The sequence below is a fragment of the Hylobates moloch genome, unplaced genomic scaffold (assembly GCF_009828535.3).
Source record: "Hylobates moloch isolate HMO894 unplaced genomic scaffold, HMol_V3 SCAFFOLD_1, whole genome shotgun sequence".
NCBI classification, from domain to species: domain Eukaryota; kingdom Metazoa; phylum Chordata; class Mammalia; order Primates; family Hylobatidae; genus Hylobates; species Hylobates moloch.
Genome location: NW_026652276.1, coordinates 98471891 through 98489019, shown reverse-complemented (window position 1 = coordinate 98489019; position 17129 = coordinate 98471891). Strand labels below are relative to the sequence as shown.

The 17129-nt window shown below is 48.9% G+C and overlaps 1 protein-coding gene across 11 annotated transcripts in view; it reads right to left on the bottom strand.

The window, feature by feature from the left end:
* Window positions 1-6478: 6478 nt before the first annotated feature.
* TRRAP (transformation/transcription domain associated protein) overlaps window positions 6479-17129 on the bottom strand; it is a 143094-nt gene continuing 132443 nt past the window's right edge. For 8 of the 11 annotated variants that reach the window (XM_032755915.2, XM_032755914.2, XM_032755923.2 and 5 more), the window contains 6 exons: window positions 15254-15479; window positions 14324-14541; window positions 11094-11278; window positions 8457-8660; window positions 8177-8371; window positions 7151-7638 (listed from right to left, as the gene is read on the bottom strand). In XM_032755915.2, the coding sequence (XP_032611806.1) occupies window positions 7354-7638; window positions 8177-8371; window positions 8457-8660; window positions 11094-11278; window positions 14324-14541; window positions 15254-15479 (1313 nt within the window). In that variant the 3' untranslated portion in view covers window positions 7151-7353. Of the gene's footprint in view, window positions 7639-8176; window positions 8372-8456; window positions 8661-11093; window positions 11279-14323; window positions 14542-15253; window positions 15480-17129 lie in introns of all 11 variants that reach the window. The other 3 variants (XM_032755921.2, XM_032755924.2, XM_032755928.2) reach the window with 1 other exon arrangement.

Below are 17129 nucleotides of genomic sequence, written 5' to 3'. Positions count from 1 at the left end.
GAGGCAGGAGAATCGCTTGAACCCCAGAGGTGGAGGCTGCACTGAGCCAAGATGGTGCCACTGCACTCCAGCCTGGGTGACAGAGCAAGACTCCGTCTCAAAAAAAAAAAAAAAAAAATCCCAACATTTTAGCAGAAACAGAAAAATACATCCTCAAATTTGTATGAAATTGCAGGGGACCCCAAATCCAGAACAATCTTAAAACAGAAGCACAAACTAAGAGAATTTACACTTCCTGGTTTCAAACCTTACTAAAAAGCTACAGTAAGCAAAACACTGTAGTGGTGGCATAAAGACAGACACAGAGACCAACTGAACAGAACAGAGAGCCCAGAAATCAACTCTCCACACTGTATGTGTCAACTGATTTTGGGGTGCCAACACCCTTTCCAACAGGATCGTCTTCTCAACAAAATTATGTTGGGAAAACCGGATATCCACAAGCAAAAGAATTCAGTTGGGCCCTTAGCTTATAGCATATACACAAATTAACTTCAAAATGTACCAAAGATCTAAAGTAAGTGTTAAAACTATAAAACCCTTAGAAGACTACATAGGGGAAAAGCTTCATGAGACTAGATTTGGCAATTTTTTTTGATATTACATGAAAGGCACAGGCGACAAAAGGAAAAATAAATTGAACTGCATCAAAATTAAAAACTTCTGTGCATCAAATGACACTATCAAGAGAGTGAAAAGACAACTCACACAATATGAGAAATTATTTGTAAACCATCTATCTCCAAGGGATTACTATCCAGACTATATAAAGAACTGTAACTCAACAACAAAAACAACTCAATTGAAAAATGGGTAACAGACTAGAACTGACACATCTCCAAAGAAGATATACGACTGGCTCAAAAGCATATGAAAAGCTGCTCAACTTCACTCATCACTAGGGGAATGCAAATCAAAACCACAGTGAAGTACCACTTCATGCCCATTAGGATGGATGTCGTAAAAAAGAAAAAAAAACAGGCCAGGCGCAGTGGCTCACGCCTGTAATCCCAGCACTTTGGGAGGCTGAGGTGGGTGGATCACACAAGGTCAGCAGATCGAGACCATCCTGGCTAACAAGGTGAAACCCCGTCTCTACTAAAAATAAAAAAAATTAGCCGGGCCTGGTGGCAGGCGCCTGTAGTCCCAGCTACTCGGTAGGCTGAGGCAGGAGAATGGCGTGAACCTGGGAGGCAGAGCTTGCAGTGAGCCGAGATTGCGCCACACTCCAGCCTGGGCGACAGAGTGAGACTCCATCTCAAAACAACAACAACAACAAACAAAAAAACAACATTTTGTCAAAGGCCTTTTCTGCATCTATTGAGATAATCATGTGGTTTTTGTCTTTGGTTCTGTTTATATGCTAGATTACATTTATTGATTTGCGTATGTTGAACCAGCCTTGCATCCCAGGGATGAAGCCCACTTGATCATGGTGTATAAGCTTTTTGATGTGCTGCTGGATTCGGTTTGCCAGTATTTTATTGAGGATTTTTGCATCAATATTCATCAAGGATATTGGTCTGAAATTCTCTTTTTTGGTTATGTCTCTGCCAGGCTAAAAACTCTCAATAAATTAGGTATTGATGGGACATATCTCAAAATAATAAGAGCTATGTATGACAAACCCACAGCCAATATCATACTGAATGGGCAAAAACTGGAAGCATTCCCTTTGAAAACTGGCACAAGACAGGGATGCCCTCTCTCACCACTCCTATTCAACATAGTGCTGGAAGTTCTGGCCAGGGCAATCAGGCAGGAGAAAGAAATAAAGGGCATTCAATTAGGAAAACAGGAAGTCAAATTGTCCCTGTTTGCAGATGACATGATTGTATATCTAGAAAACCCCATTGTCTCAGCCCAAAATCTCCTTAAGCTGATTAGCAACTTTAGCAAAGTCTCAGGATACAAAATCAATGTACAAAAATCACAAGCATTCTTGTACACCAATCACAGACAAACAGAGAGCCAAATCATGAGTGAACTCCCATTCACAATTGCTTCAAAGAGAATAAAATACCTAGGAATCCAACTTACAAGGGATGTGAAGGACCTCTTCAAGGAGAACTACAAACCACTGCTCAATGAAATAAAAGAGGATACAAACAAACGGAAGAACATTCCATGCTCATGGGTTGGAAGAATCAATATCGTGAAAATGGCCATACTGCCCAAGGTAATTTATAGATTCAATGCCATCCCCATCAAGCTACCAATGACTTTCTTCACAGAATTGGAAAAAACTACTTTAAAGTTCATATGGAACCAAAAAAGAGCCCGCATCGCCAAGTCAATCCTAAGCCAAAAGAACAAAGCTGGAGGCATCACGCTACCTGACTTCAAACTATACTACAAGGCTACAGTAACCAAAACAGCATGGTACTGGTACCACAACAGAGACATAGACCAATGGAACAGAATAGAGTCCTTGGAAATAATACCACACATCTACAACCATCTGATCTTTGACAAACCTGACAAAAACAAGAAATGGGGAAAGGATTCCCTATTAAAAAATGGTGCTGGGAAAACTGGCCAGCCATATGTAGAAAGCTGAAACTGGATCCCTTCCTTACACCTTATACAAAAATTAATTCAAGATGGATTAAAGACTTAAATGTTAGACCTAAAACCATTAAAATCCTACAAGAAAACCTAGGCAATACCATTCAGGCCATAGGCGTGGGCAAGGACTTCATGTCTAAAACACCAAAAGCAATGGCAACAAAAGCCAAAATTGACAAATGGGATCTCATTAAACTAAAGAGCTTCTGCACAGCAAAAGAAACTACCATCAGAGTGAACAGGCAACCTACAGAATGGGAGAAAATTTTTGCAACCTACTCATCTGACAAAGGGCTAATATCCAGAATCTACAATGAACTCAAACAAATTTACAAGAAAAAAACAAACAACCCCATCAAAAAGTGGGCAAAGGACATGAACAGACACTTCTCAAAAGAAGACATTTATGCAGCCAGAAAACACATGAAGAAATGCTCATCATCACTGGCCATCAGAGAAATGCAAATCAAAACCACAGTGAGATACCATCTCACACCAGTTAGAATGGCCATCATTAAAAAATCAGGAAACAACAGGTGCTGGAGAGGATGTGGAGAAATAGGAACACTTTTACACTGTTGGTGGGACTGTAAACTAGTTCAACCATTGTGGAAGTCAGTGTGGCAATTCCTCAGGGATCTCGAACTAGAAATACCATTTGACCCAGCCATCCCATTACTGGGTATATACCCAAAGGACTATAAATCATGCTGCTATAAAGACACATGCACACGTATGTTTATTGCGGCACTATTCACAATAGCAAAGAGTTGGAACCAACCCAAATGTCCAACAACGATAGACTGGATTAAGAAAATGTGGCACATATACACCATGGAATACTATGCAGCCATAAAAAATGATGAGTTCATGTCCTTTGTGGGGACATGGATGAAATTGGAAAACATCATTCTCAGTAAACTATCGCAAGGACAAAAAACCAAACACCGCATGTTCTCACTCATAGGTGGGAATTGAACAATGAGAACTCATGGACACAGGAAGGGGAACATCACACTCCGGGGACTGTTGTGGGGTTGGGGGAGGGGGGAGGGACAGCATTAGGAGATATACCTAATGCTAAATGACGAGTTAATGGGTGCAGGAAATCAACATGGCACATGGATACATATGTAACAAACCTGCACATTGTGCACATGTACCCTAAAACCTAAAGTATAATAAAAAAAAAAAAAACAAAAAAAACAAAAAAAACAGAACATTGCAAATGTTGCCAAGAATGTGAAGACATCAAAAACCTTACCTATTGCTGGTGGGAACGTAAAATGATACAGCTGCTATGGAAAACAGCATGGCAGTTCCTCAAATAATTAAAGATAGAATTCCTATATGATCCAGCAAGCCTACTTCTGGGTAGATAACCAAAAAACTAAAAGTAGGAAATTGAACAAATATTTGTATGCCTATGTTCAGAGGAGCATTATTCATAGTGGACAAAAGACAGAGAAGCCAAGTACCCATCAGCAGATGAATGAACAAACAAAATGTCTACACAGGCAACACAACGCAATTCAGCCTTAAAAAGGAAGGAGAGTCTGACACGCTGCAGCATGGATGAACCTTGAGGTCATTATGCTAAGCGAAATAAAACAGTCACAAAAGGCCAGGCGCCGCGGCTCGCGGCTCATGGCTGTAATCCCAGCATTTTGGGAGGCTGAAGTGGGTAGATCGCCTGAGGTCAGGAGTTTGAGACCAGCCTGGCTAACATGGTGAAACCCCGTCTCTACTAAAAAAACAAAAATTAGCCCAGTGTGGTGGCAGGGGCCTGTAATCCCAGCTACTCAGGAGGCTGAGGCAGGAGAATCGCTTGAACCCAGGAGGTGGAGGTTGCTGTGAGCTGAGATCGTACCACTGCACTCCAGCCTGGGCAACAACAGCGAAACTCCGTCTCAAAACAAGAACAAAAAACAATCAGAAAAGGACAAATATTGCATTATTCCACTTATATGAGGTCCCCAGAGTCATCAAATTCACAGAGACAGAAAGTAGAATGGTAGTTGGCAGCGGCAGAGGGGAGGGCTGATGGGGAGTGAGTGTTTAATGAGGACAGATTTTTCCAGATGGGAAGACGTAAAAGTTCTGGAGATGGATGCTGGTGATTGCTGCACAACAACGAAGATGCATAATGCCACTCAACTGTGCACTTAAAATTCATCAAACTGGTAAATTTGATGTTATACGGATCTTACCACAAGAATAAAAAGAAGTCTGATCATAGCACTTACCTTGAAATGGTGTTTGGAGAAAAAGGGCATATTGTCTGCGTGGTCTGGACCCTCCTCACTCTGGAGCCGGCAGCCTCCCGGGTCCAGCTCCCAGCAACGCTGCACTAGGGTGGACAGAGCTGAGGTTCCTGGTCATTGAGTTGCTGCCTGAAGGGCTCCAGACTCCAGATCCTTGATCTTTCCACATGGAGCTCATGAGATGCTGGATCTTCACCGGTGAGGTGCTGTCTCCTGCCTTGGCCATTCCAAGGTTGGTTTTCCCAATAACCAGGGGGAAGGTGTGGGTGAACCTGGCAGCAGGCCGGGCCTCTTCCTCACCAGTAGCACCAGCCCCCGACTCCCATTCTCCAGTGTGAAAGACAAATGTCCCCCAACCCTAACGCCACCCACACATCTGCAGACACCAGGCTTCGTGGAGCGCAAGATGACTCATACAGTGGCCTAGGCCTTGTCACACGCAGTGAGGACAATCAGAGGAGCACGGTCCCTGTTCAGGCCTGACGCCAGCAGGACACCCACCAGCTGCCAGATGAGCACGCAATCACTCCTCATTTGCAAAGCACGGCTCCCACCATGCCAGAAGCCAAGACACCGTCTCACAAAGACAGCTCTCTGCAAGGAACTGGGAAGTAACCTGAGTCCAGTCAGACTGGCAAAAACCAGCCCCTCGGCCTTGACCTGTGAGCAGCATGAGGGCTTGGAATCAGGCTAGACGGACTTCACTCCCGGTTACTCCACAACTGCTCCAGGCCTTGGACAAGCTTCTCACCTTCTCTGAGCTGGAAACCCCCTCTCTATAAAGTGGGGAACCACCCCTCTGGGCTGAGGGCTGGAGCCCAGCAGAGACCTTGATGGCAGCTGCCAGTACTGCCCACTGCAAACCAGCCTGCACCCAGGCCATAACCCAGCAACACAACTGCGATCTCAAGCTGCCAAGGGACATCTTGTCAAGGCCGTTTCATTTGACCCTGCGGTGGGATTTGGGTAAACTCAGCTGTAATCATCATTCCGTGGTAGCCTGGAACAATGGAGGGTAAATGAAAGGCAAGGAGAGTCAAAGGCTGAAGAAGGTTCTGTGGCCTGGGGCAGAGGCCCAGAGAGGACTCCGTGCTGCCCCCATCCCCTGGGGCCTGTAAAGGGCCATCTTCCTCGAAGAAGATGTTTCTGACATCATGGCGTGTGCTCCCTGGGGACTGTCCCTCCCACACGAGGGCAGGCCTGGCCCACAGTACACACTGTGGATGAAGGACAATGAGGAGGTAGAGCTGGGCACAGAGTGGTTCATGCTGAGCCTCCAGGCATGCTTCAGGCACACTCCACACACGCTCCACATACACGTTACATGGCAGCAGTCCTGAAACACATGAACACAGCTGAGGGCTCTGAGAGTCTGGCATGCCGACCCGCTGCTGAGATCGGACCGCCATTCCTCATTGCCTTGACTGAATATGCTCTGAGCTGGCTTCCCACGTGCCAAGTCATGGCCTCCCCTGTGATCACAGCAGCACTGTGCCTGCCCAGGCAGCGCACGCTGTCACCAAGAGGCTACGCTGAGGAGCCCACACTGTCTCTGGGGTCTCTGGTTCCCAAGGGGCTGAAGGACACTGAGAGGGAAGAAACCCCTCATGGAAACAAGCATTTTAACATAAACAAGGGACAATAAACCCTTTTATAAAATATTTATTCTAAAAAAAAATCACACTGTACAAATTTAGATAGAACATTCTCAATGCTCAGATTTATAAAAATGTGAACAGAAAGACTAAAGCTAGCGAAGGAACGTACATTTCCGTTTTGTCTTTTTAAATTAGGAAGGTAAAAGTGATTTTTTCTTCAGGTACAATGACAGTAAATGTCTAGAAGTCATCCGAAGAGCCAGAAATAAAAAGCACAGGAGCCGCCTGCAGACTCTCAGAGTTCTGTCTTCACCCGCTGAATCCGAAGTGGATGTGTGTGGCGCTCCCGCAGGGTGACCTGGCCCTGTGGATCCACGCCGAACGCTCAACGAGATTCTCAAGGCTGGCTGTGTACAGCCTAAAATTTTGTGCTCAGAGAAAAACCAGCATGATGGGTTCATCATCTCCTGTTTCTCAAACAAAATGAGTTTTCTGTACACTTGTTACAAAGGTCTGTACAAAAGCACGAAGCTGCTGTGAGGTGTTATTTCCGAAAGAGTTAAAAATGGATGGTAGGGAGCTGTTCGTACAGTTCTGCCTGTACATTCACAGAGGGAGGACACCATAAAAAAAGGACTCACCCAGAAATTCCAGACTGGAGAATCCTGGCTTCTTAAAATATTATTTTGAAAGCTTGGAATAAGTTTCAGCTCTGCCATTTCCAACCGCCTCGCCCATAGTTCAGCTTCCTCTAAACTATATTCTCCCTCTCTTAACACACAAACTACCAGGAAAATAACTGCAACCCAGTGAAACTATGGGGCTTCTGTGAATATAAGGAACGAGGCAGGGAGAAGTTGTAAAAGCTGCGGGCTCAGAGCCCGGGGCGCCCTTCACATTCCAGGTGGCCGTGGTGGCCGCGGTCACAGCCAGGGGTGCCAGGCAGGGTCCATGCGGCACAGATTGTCCAGGCTGTTTGCCGCGGCCACCAGGGTGTTCACCTTGCTTTCCCCGCCTTCGAACTGGGCGAGGTTGTGCAGGCGGGTCATGATGGCGGTGACGGCTTTCTGAACCAGGGATACCAGTTGCTGGCTGTCCATGTTCTCTGGCTGCCCGGCGGCTGAAAGAGGAGAGGACGTGTCCTCCTGCGTTTTTTTGTGCCAAGCAATGATCTCGTCCCGGAGAACCGTTTTCAGAATGCCGTCCACCTGCGTGAGGGAGACAATGAGATGACTTGTGTTTAACCAAGAACAGCCCAGAGGGGCAGCTTCCTAACAAGGTGGGACTCAACCACAGCGGCCGCCCAGGGCCACCGAGGGCCAGTCGAATCTCAGCACCAGGCCAGGCTGTGTGCCCTCAGGACGGGCTGGGGAAGCCGCTGGGGGACAAACCCCTTCCTCCACTTGCAGCAACAGCAGCCAGATGGCCTCAGTGTTGGGTAGCGCGGACCTGGATGACAAAGGCGGCCATGCTGCAACTGAGGCCCAATCTATTTATTTGTTTACTTGACGCCTTCCGGCGTCTGCTGAGTGTCGGGCAGGCCCTTTCCAAGCACTACAGACAAGAATGAACCAAAGAGAAAACCATCCCTTGCCCTCATAGCAAAGGACATAACACACAGGGGTGCTGGCCAGTGTGGAGAACGCGGAGCCTGTGAGGCAGATCAGCAGCTCCTGCAAGGCCGTGATGTGCGGGCTTCTGAGTGGCTCTAGCCTGCGCCTGTGATAGGACGATGCGGAGACCCACCTTAAAGTTTGGCTGGGCGAAGCACCGGGCGACCGCAATCATGGATGCTGTCAATGGGCCAGAGACCCCGATGGTGGTCAGAAACTCAGAAATGTTGGGCGTGAGTCGAAATGGGACAGGACGGTTGGCATCCAGGTCTCCAGTTGCATCATTTATGTCAAATCGAAAGTAGGCAACATTCAGTTTGCCAGTGTCCTAAATTTCAGAGGGAGACATTTTAGGAACTTCAGCAGAAAGGCGACGTCACGAGGAGAGGATCTGGCTGTTCAAACCAGGTTACCTGAGCGATCTGTAACATCTCGGGATTCAGTCTATTTAAATGCAGGACGAATTCCGCAAAGCCTATCAGAGCCAGCTGGATGGTGAACATCTTCCGGAATGTCCAGTAGTCCGTGGCATTGGGGAAGGTGTGCAGCGCCCACTCCTTGAGCATGCTGCGCGGCACCATGTTACTCTGAACCTCTTTGAGGATGTCGCGGAGGACCTGAAACACAGCGCTCCGTGACACTCCCATCTCATTCACTGATTTTTTTTGCAAAAGAAAAACTCTCAAATTGCAATTCCTCTTTAACTTAGCACCAAGAGTAAATTCTGGTGACAGATTTAACACACACATTGTTAGGAGACTGAATGCGAGGAGGCACAAGATGGCTGTTTCCCCTTCAGGGTTCGCTGCCGTCTGCTCTAAAGCACCAATGCGGCTGGTCTGCGTCAAAACTGCAGTTACCTGATATACGATACCTGAAAAGAATGCAGGTAAATATCTGAACACTTCCACCCTTGCTGACTACAGAATATATCAGGCCAATTAACAGAACACAACAGCCGGACACCAGCAGCAACACTTCCAACCAAGACTTTATACTAATGACAAATGTTTCACAAACTGAAGGAGCTGGTCTAATCACACACACCACACGTGAGACTGAACTCTGTACTAGAGACTCATAGACTATTGCAGACATCACCAACTCAGTAAGAGTTTACTGAGTTATTCCTGTTCGACCATCTGGTACAGGCCATCTATGGGGTCTTTTCCCGGCTAAGTCCTACCCACGTGCTCCGTGAGAATGGCTGTGAGAAAGCAGGCCCTTCTGCCGGCAAGAACAAGGCAGGCCACCGGGGACCCACATAGTTTGTTTGTTTCCTCAACCGTCCAATGGGAAGAAGCACTTCTGAGACTGCAAAGGATTTCCAAAATCTGCTCCTTAAGCAGTGAGAATGCCGGCAAAACCATCAAAATCAACCTTGTCAGAACTCTAGAAATTAAAGGTTTGCAACAGTCTTGAGGAGCTTTTTTATTTATTAAAAAAAAAAAAAAAAAGGCTGGGCTGGGAGCAATGGCTCACACCTGTAATCCCAGCACTTTGGGAGGCCAAGGTGGGTGGATCACGAAGTCAGGAGTTCGAGATCAACATGGTGAAACTCCGTCTCTCCTAAAAATACAAAAATTAGCCAGGCATGGTGGCAGGCACCTATAATCCCAGCTACTCAGGAGGCTGAGGCAGAAGAATCACTTGAACCCAGGAGGCGGAGGTTGCGGTGAGCCGAGATCGCACCATTGCACTCCAGCCTGGGCAACAAGAGCGAAACTCCACAAAAAAAAAAAAAAAAGGAAGAACGAAGGAGTAGAATAAATAACAAAATAAACAAGAGGAGGAAGCGGCTCTGAAGCTGGATTCCTCTGTGCTGTGGGCATCTCCCTCTGCCTACAGGCCCTGGCAGCTGCTAAGCTGGAACAAACTGCCTAGTCAGTCACTCACGCTGTATAGAAACAGGATGACTCTGAGGTCAGCACGTATTTGTCACTGGCTTCCACACTGTCGAAAGTTAATGTCGCCTTAAGAATATAATCCATTCCTCTCCTGCAAATACCTCAGAACTGCCCATCGTCCACAGAATGACCAGGCCATGGCCCATGCCACAAAAAAGCCCTGGCGTCAATTCCCAAGATAGGCCATGAACTCTGTCAACAGAGGCTGATCAGAAACAGGGATCCATGCCTCTGCCTGCACAGAGCTGGAGGCTGCACCTGATCCTGCAGCCTGGAACACCTCGGGCCCTGCCGTACCCTGGGCCACAGAGTACGCCATGGGCTCAACCTTCCTCAACCAAACTAAGTCCTCCAGGAGCCAGGAGAACTGGAACGAGTCCCTGGGTGACTTGGGGCAAGGTCCCAGCATCCACCTCTGTGGTCTCTCCTTCTTGGCACCCAAGAAAGGACCACGGGGCACCAAGGGAGAGGCCAAAACAGCTGCCCCTGGGTGCTCCACACAATCCCCCAAAAATCTCCTCACCCAAAGCCCATACCTGCGCTGCCTCCTACCAAGGGTAAAAACGTGCAGGTGAATGAGGGGCCTCTGCATCTCCAAGGGGCTGCAGGCCAGGGCCACCCAAGACTCCTGTGGGCACCATGCTCTGGGCTCAGGCAACCGAAACAGCTGGGCCCCACGCACTCCAGAGTCTGTTGCTTTTTGTATTTTAGAAAACAGCACATATGCTGCACATCACCTAACACCCCCAGCAGCAGACCAGGTGAATGGGAACATGAAGTGGATGAATGAGACTGTAAACAGCCTCCCATCACCTCAGATCAGGTGTGGCTGCCAAGTGAGACTGCCAGAAACTTACTTTAAAATTCTAATTTCGGAGCTTCTTTGAAAGTACAGGTAGAGGACAAGGGGCCTCTCCAAGGTCGAGGACTGACCCTGTCTGGTCATAACAAACTGTCCACTACAACTGTCCTCTCACCAAGGTCAATAGCTGTCTCATTTCCACCATCTCATGAGTCTAATAAAGTTACTTTAAATGACAGAGGTGGCCCCCAACAAATGCCTGCTCGTCTCCTAAGCACCCCTGTCTCCAGGCACCACCCCACACAGGAGGGCTGCAGGCGGCAGCTCGGCCCCCCTGCTACCTGGTGGCTGGCTTGGGTTCCCCGCGCCTGCACCGTAGCCAGCCGGTCGTAGTAACGGGAGATGGGGTTGTCGTGCTCGATGCCCTTCTTGGCGCAGCGCTGCTTGTAGATCTCCACAAGGGAAAGTGAAGAGGGGTTGTCCTCCACGAGGCGCATCTGCGGGGAAACGGCCACAACCCGGGGCACTGGGGAGAAGGGAAGAGAAACGGGGCAGGCTGAGGGTGACCGCGGGCCAGTGCTCAGCTCCACTGTCAGAGTGCCACTGGGGGCAGAGCTGACCCGGTTCTGTGTGCCTTGGGGGGTTGGCTGGAAGAACCCGGTGGTCATGCGCCATCCATTTACTCAACAGATGGCACGAGGTTCTGACGGCACGAGCTGATCGTCACCCCGTATCCACAAACAGAAATGCTTTAGAAGGCAATCTTAAAAAGACATCTTGGCCGGACACACTGGCTTACATCTGTAATCCCAGCACTTTGGGAGGCCAGGGTGGGCGGATCACGGGTCAGGAGATCGAGACCATCTTGGCCAACATGGTGAAACCTCGTCTCTACTAAAAATACAAAAATTAGCTGGGCGTGGTGGCAGGTGCCTATAATCCCAGCTACTCAGGAGGCTGAGGCAGGAGAACTGCCTGAACCAGGGAGTCAGAGGTTGCAGTGAGCCGAGATCATGCCACAGCACTCCAGCCTGGCGACAGAGAGAGACTCCATCTCAAAGAAAAAAAAAAAAAAAGACATCTTAAAAAAACAAAAAATAAAGGATAGCCTATAGTCCCAGCTACTCGGGAGGCTGAGGTGGGAGAATTGCTTGAGCCCAGCAGTTGGAGGCTGCAGTGAGCTGTGACTGCGCCACTGCACTCCAGCCTGGGTGACAGAGCAGGACCCTGTCTAAAAAATAAGAATAAACATGGCTGGCCATGGTGGCTCACACCTGTAATCCCAGCACTTAGGGAGGCCAAGGTGAGTGGATCACATGAGGTCAAGAGTTTGAGACTGGCCTGGCCAACATGGCAAAACCCCATCTCTACTAAAAATACAAAAATTAGCCGGGCGTGGTGGTGCGCACCTGTAGTCCCAGCTACTCGGGAGTCTGAGGCAGGAGAATTGCTTGAACCAAGGAGGTGGAGGTGGTAGTGAACTGAGATTGCGCCACTGCACTCCAGCCTGAGTGACAGAGTGAGACTCCGTCTCAAAAAAAAAAAAAAAAAAAAAAAAAAAGAATAAACAGACTCTGCCAAATGTTCGCTCTTAAAGGCTTTCCTTAATCAGAGTCTATGGGAAGAGTCCGGCCTTCCTGCTCTGAGAGAGCTGCTGTCTAATGATGCAAACTTGTCTTTCAGTACCTAGGACGGCTGTGTCCCTTCTTTGGAGAAGGAGGAAAATCATCCCTCAGGTCATCTTCTGTGTTCTGTCCACATAAGGAAAGCAACCAGCAACCTGATCGTCCAGCCCCATTAATGTGTAAATCCCTGTCCACACATGGTGACCAGCACTCTGCTCCCCATCACCATTCGGTATTGGAGATGCAGTTAATCTACGACCTGCCCGACAGGATGCTAACCTGCACCGAAACCACTGTGGTCTGAGTCAGCTAGAGGCGGCAGGAGCGCTGGGCGACCACTCCAGAGCCTGCCTCCCCAGTGACGTCACCTTGGGGAGCAGCACCGGACTTGTGTGCAGTTTCTGTTCCAAAAGTGGGATAATAGTACCTACCGGGTACTACAGGGTTGTTTGTGGATTAAATGGATAATACTTTATGAAGATACTAGGTTCAGGGAATATTCAGATATCTTGTTGCAATAAAGTTGGAGGGAGCTGAAAGACTTCCAGAAGATGGCAGATTAAGCCTGCCTGATGAGGGTCCCAGTGGCAGCTGTGTCCCAGCCACTGTAACCCCTGACGTGGAGTCAGGGGCACGTGAAGTGCACACAGATGATTCTGACTTCTGTGAACCAAGTGGCTGATTCTGTCTAACGTCAGTTAAGCCACAGCTGATGGCTTGCTGTCCTGGCGTCTACCCATAAAGAAATCCCCAAATGACTCCAGGACACACATCAGGACCGCCATTCCATGCTGACCAAGCGTTTGGAAGTAGAGAAATCAATAACCCACAGCTGGAATCAACACTACAGGTCATGTTATATACGTGTTAAAACACACACAGCTTTCTGTGATGCATTTTGAGCTTTCTTTAGGCTTTTTAAAAAATCTTATTTTGAGATATAAAAAACTTAAGGGTCAGAGATTTCAGGTCAAAAGGGGCTGGTCACAGCTTAGGTGGCAAAAGAAAGTTCCATAAAGGACTAGATAACATACATTGCAGCGGGCTCCCGACTTCAGGGATTACATGCTAAAAAGTCATCAAAGTGGCACTCTTCTCTGGATATTATAAGCATCTCATCTACGTGCCCGTACAATCGGGCCACTCACGATAACTCAGTGACGAAGATTTCACTCAGAGGTTGCTTCTTATCAGCTATTTGTGTCCCCCTGGCAATTTCTGTGGCCTTAACAGGGCAGCTAGACTTTCCCGAGTCCTGCGTTTCACCCAGGAAGGAAACTCAGGGAGGGCCCAGAGTGCAGCGTGTGAAGCAGCTCGAGGCGCACTGGAAACCTGATGCATGCTGCTGCCCCGCTGGCACCCAGGCTCGGCTGGGCCAGTTTCGCTTCTCCTCCCGGGAGCCTGGGTTCCCGGGAGGAGAAGCAAAACCGGCAGCACGCACTGGCAGGCACCGGCTTTCCCAAGGGCCCACTCCATAGAGCGCAAAAGGCCTTAGAACAGGGGTGTCCAATCTTTTGGCTTCCCTGGGCCACATCGGAAGAATTGTCTTGGGCCACACGTAAAATACACTGACACTAGCGACAGATGATGAGCTAAAAAAGACCAAAAAAAGCAAAAGAAATCTCATAATGTTCTAAGAAAGCTGACGAATTTGTGTCGAACCACATTCAAAGGCATGCTGGGCCGCATGGAGCCCGCAGGTTGGACAAGCTCGCCTTAGAGGAAAGGTGGACACAGCTCTCATCTCTCAGTGAGAAGCCTGAAGGCCCGGAACTGTTCCTCTTCTTGAGGCCTTCCCTGGTCAGCACAGACTAGAACATTCACTGCTAACGCAGCTGGACCCTCAAAGGCTAACGTGAGCTGCCTGTGCACCCCACGAGGTGTGGCTCTCATCCCTACCTGTGAAGCTGCCTGTGCACCCCGCGAGGTGTGGCTCTCATCCCTACCTGTGAAAAACAAGTGCCTCTTGGTGGTCTCCTTTCTCTTCTCCAAACAGGGGTTCAGCAGACGCAGCAGCTGCAACACACGCTCCTCTCGCCGTGACTCCGTGAGGCAGGCGTCGTTCATGACGAGGTAGGGGTAGATCTTGCCGTTGTGTCCCCGGATGTACAGCCGCCGGGCTGCGGTGTTGTGCTTCTGCACAATCTCTACCCGGGGCATGAACCTGCCAGAGCGAGAAGCCATGAGGACATGCCCTGCACCTCTGCTACCAGTCCTTGTCTTGAGAAGCTAGGAATGTCCGAACTGTCATGGGAAAACAGACTGTGTAGGCCAGTGGTCGTTTATCAATTTATTTGTACCCTGCCTCACCCTGATGCGGTGGAAATGAGTCACAATATTTTCAATTCAGCAGCCCTGGACAGAAGTGAAGGAGGAGGGACAGCTGGCCAGGACAGGAGCCAGATTTGGAGGAAAGGGCAGCTAAACTCTGGACGTATGGAAAAGCAGAGCTGTGTCTGGTTCAGAAATAAAGGCGAAACAAACTTTTTGTTAAGAGAAACCTCTTCAAAGCCCTTTCTGCATTTCAAATGAGATGCAGCATGCTCTAGGAAATGCTACAACTGTCTGATTCTGCCCGAATACTGTGCTTCGAGGATTTACAAAAGAGGGGGACACACACTGTTTTGTCAAGTTCTATGGTGACTCAGAAGAAGGTCTGCTGAATGCAAAACCAGACTGCACTCAGGACAGCTAACCGGCCAGTGCGGGCAGAACTTGTAAAGTGCCTGACCACTTAAATTCCAGAATCATCTTACGTTCTCCCATGTCAGGGAATCTGTGTCCGAAATTCCCGCAGGGTCCACCCTGGAGCTCCCATGGGACTCCATGTCCATGGACGCCGTGGGTTAGTTCCACCCCCAGGCTGGCCCACTCACCGCGCAATCTTGATGTAATAATGCGTCGGCTTTGGCATCAGAAACTCCCCGGGAATCTCCACTTCAGCTGTCTGTGCCGAGAAATTGCTCAAGAACCGGCACTTTTCCTCTATGAGGAAGAATTTGGGGAGTTGCTTGGTCTTGGCCTCCAAGATTTTGATCCACTTTTTCAACTTAGAAATAAGATTATGAAGCTTCATGGATCCTGGAACGCTGAAATCAAAATCTTAAAAATAAAACATGATTTAAAACGTTTTTAGTCATCTGAGCCAGTTCTAATTCACTGCAAAAAAAAATGCTCAAGCCCCAACCAGTTACGAATTACACGTTTTGTTTTGAGATGAAGTTTCACTCTTGTCGCCCTGGCTGGAGTGCAGTGGTGCGATCTCGGCTCACTGTAAACTCCGCCTCCTGGGTTTCAGTGAGTCTCCTGCCTCAGCCTCCCAAGTAGCTGGGATTACAGGCACCCGCCACCAGGCTTGGCCAATTTTTTTTTTTTTTTTTTTGTATTTTTAGTAGAGACAGGGTTTCACCATGTTGGCCAGGCTGGTCTTGAACTCCCGACCTCAGATGATCCGCCCACCTCAGCCTCCCAAAGTGCTGGGATTACAAGCACGAACCACTACACCCGGCCGAATTACATGTTTTATACATGGTGTGGAGCAAAACATTTTATGTCCCTTGCTCCCCAAGAGGATGACAGAACAAGAGAAGCCCCGTCAGGGACCTCCCACCGCGTGGAGAGGAAGAGGAAGACAGGAACCATCAGCCTGAAACCCCATCCCCAACCCCACAGGCCCTTCCGGGAACAATGCCGTTGAGGCAATGTCTACCTCAGTGTGTGTGGCTGGGGCCCTGGGAGACACAGGAGCCTGAGGGCGGCCTGTGAATCCCAATAACCAGGAGCCCGTGTCACCAGGGCCTGAAGACCAGCATCCAACGGCAACCCCGCCTCTGAGCACAAGTGTCACACGGAGCCCTAAGGTCTCGTGTCAAAGCTGATATTGTAATCAAAATGAGCCTAAGGCAACAGAAGTGACCACCCAGGAGATAGATTCTAAATGAGCCATGAGAAGGAACTAATGCAGGATACCAAAATGGCAAAAGCCAAAAACATTTTTCACTGAAGCAATTCAAAAATCCCTGGTTAATATATTTCTCAGGTCACTCATATTAAAATGTCTTTCTGTAAAACGCCTCGACTTCCTCCCAGACGAGCGCCAGTGCTGGAGGGAGCCTCGTCACCCTAACTCACCAGGGCGACTGGAGGTCAGGATGAACCCAACCGCTTCTGCAGCAAAGTGGGGGCCCTGGGGGAGCCATGAGGAGGCACCGTCCCCAGGGCCGGCGTCCTGAGCCCAAATGGAACGCTGGCTGAGTCGTGGCGGGAGACATGCCAGCTTAGAGCTTGGAGCACGCTGCTGAACCTCTCAGGGCCTCACTTTTCTAACCCGTCATACAGGAACGGGAATAACTTAACACCTGCCCCGTAAGGACAAAATTAAACGAGGCAGTGCACATGAGGCACCTGGCATAACACCCAGCTATTCGAGTGGCCCAACCATCCCTGCCCACGCGTGATAACACCCAGCTATACGAGTGGCCTATTCCTGCCCACGTCTGAACTTGGCTGTCCACAAATGTCATCAGTTTCATGAAAGCCAATGTATTTTGTGTGTGTGTGTGTGTTTTCATAGCACTTGTCTGGTTTCCCTTTTATTTTAAGCTCTGTGGCACCTCCCTCCTCTGCATTCCTCACAGTGCCAGGACTCCACACAGGCAGGTGGCTGGAGAGGCCGCTCTGCACCAAGGTGAGATCCCCCAGCAGAGCTGCAAGAGACAGAGGCCACCGCAAGGACGCAGGCCATCTCACTGT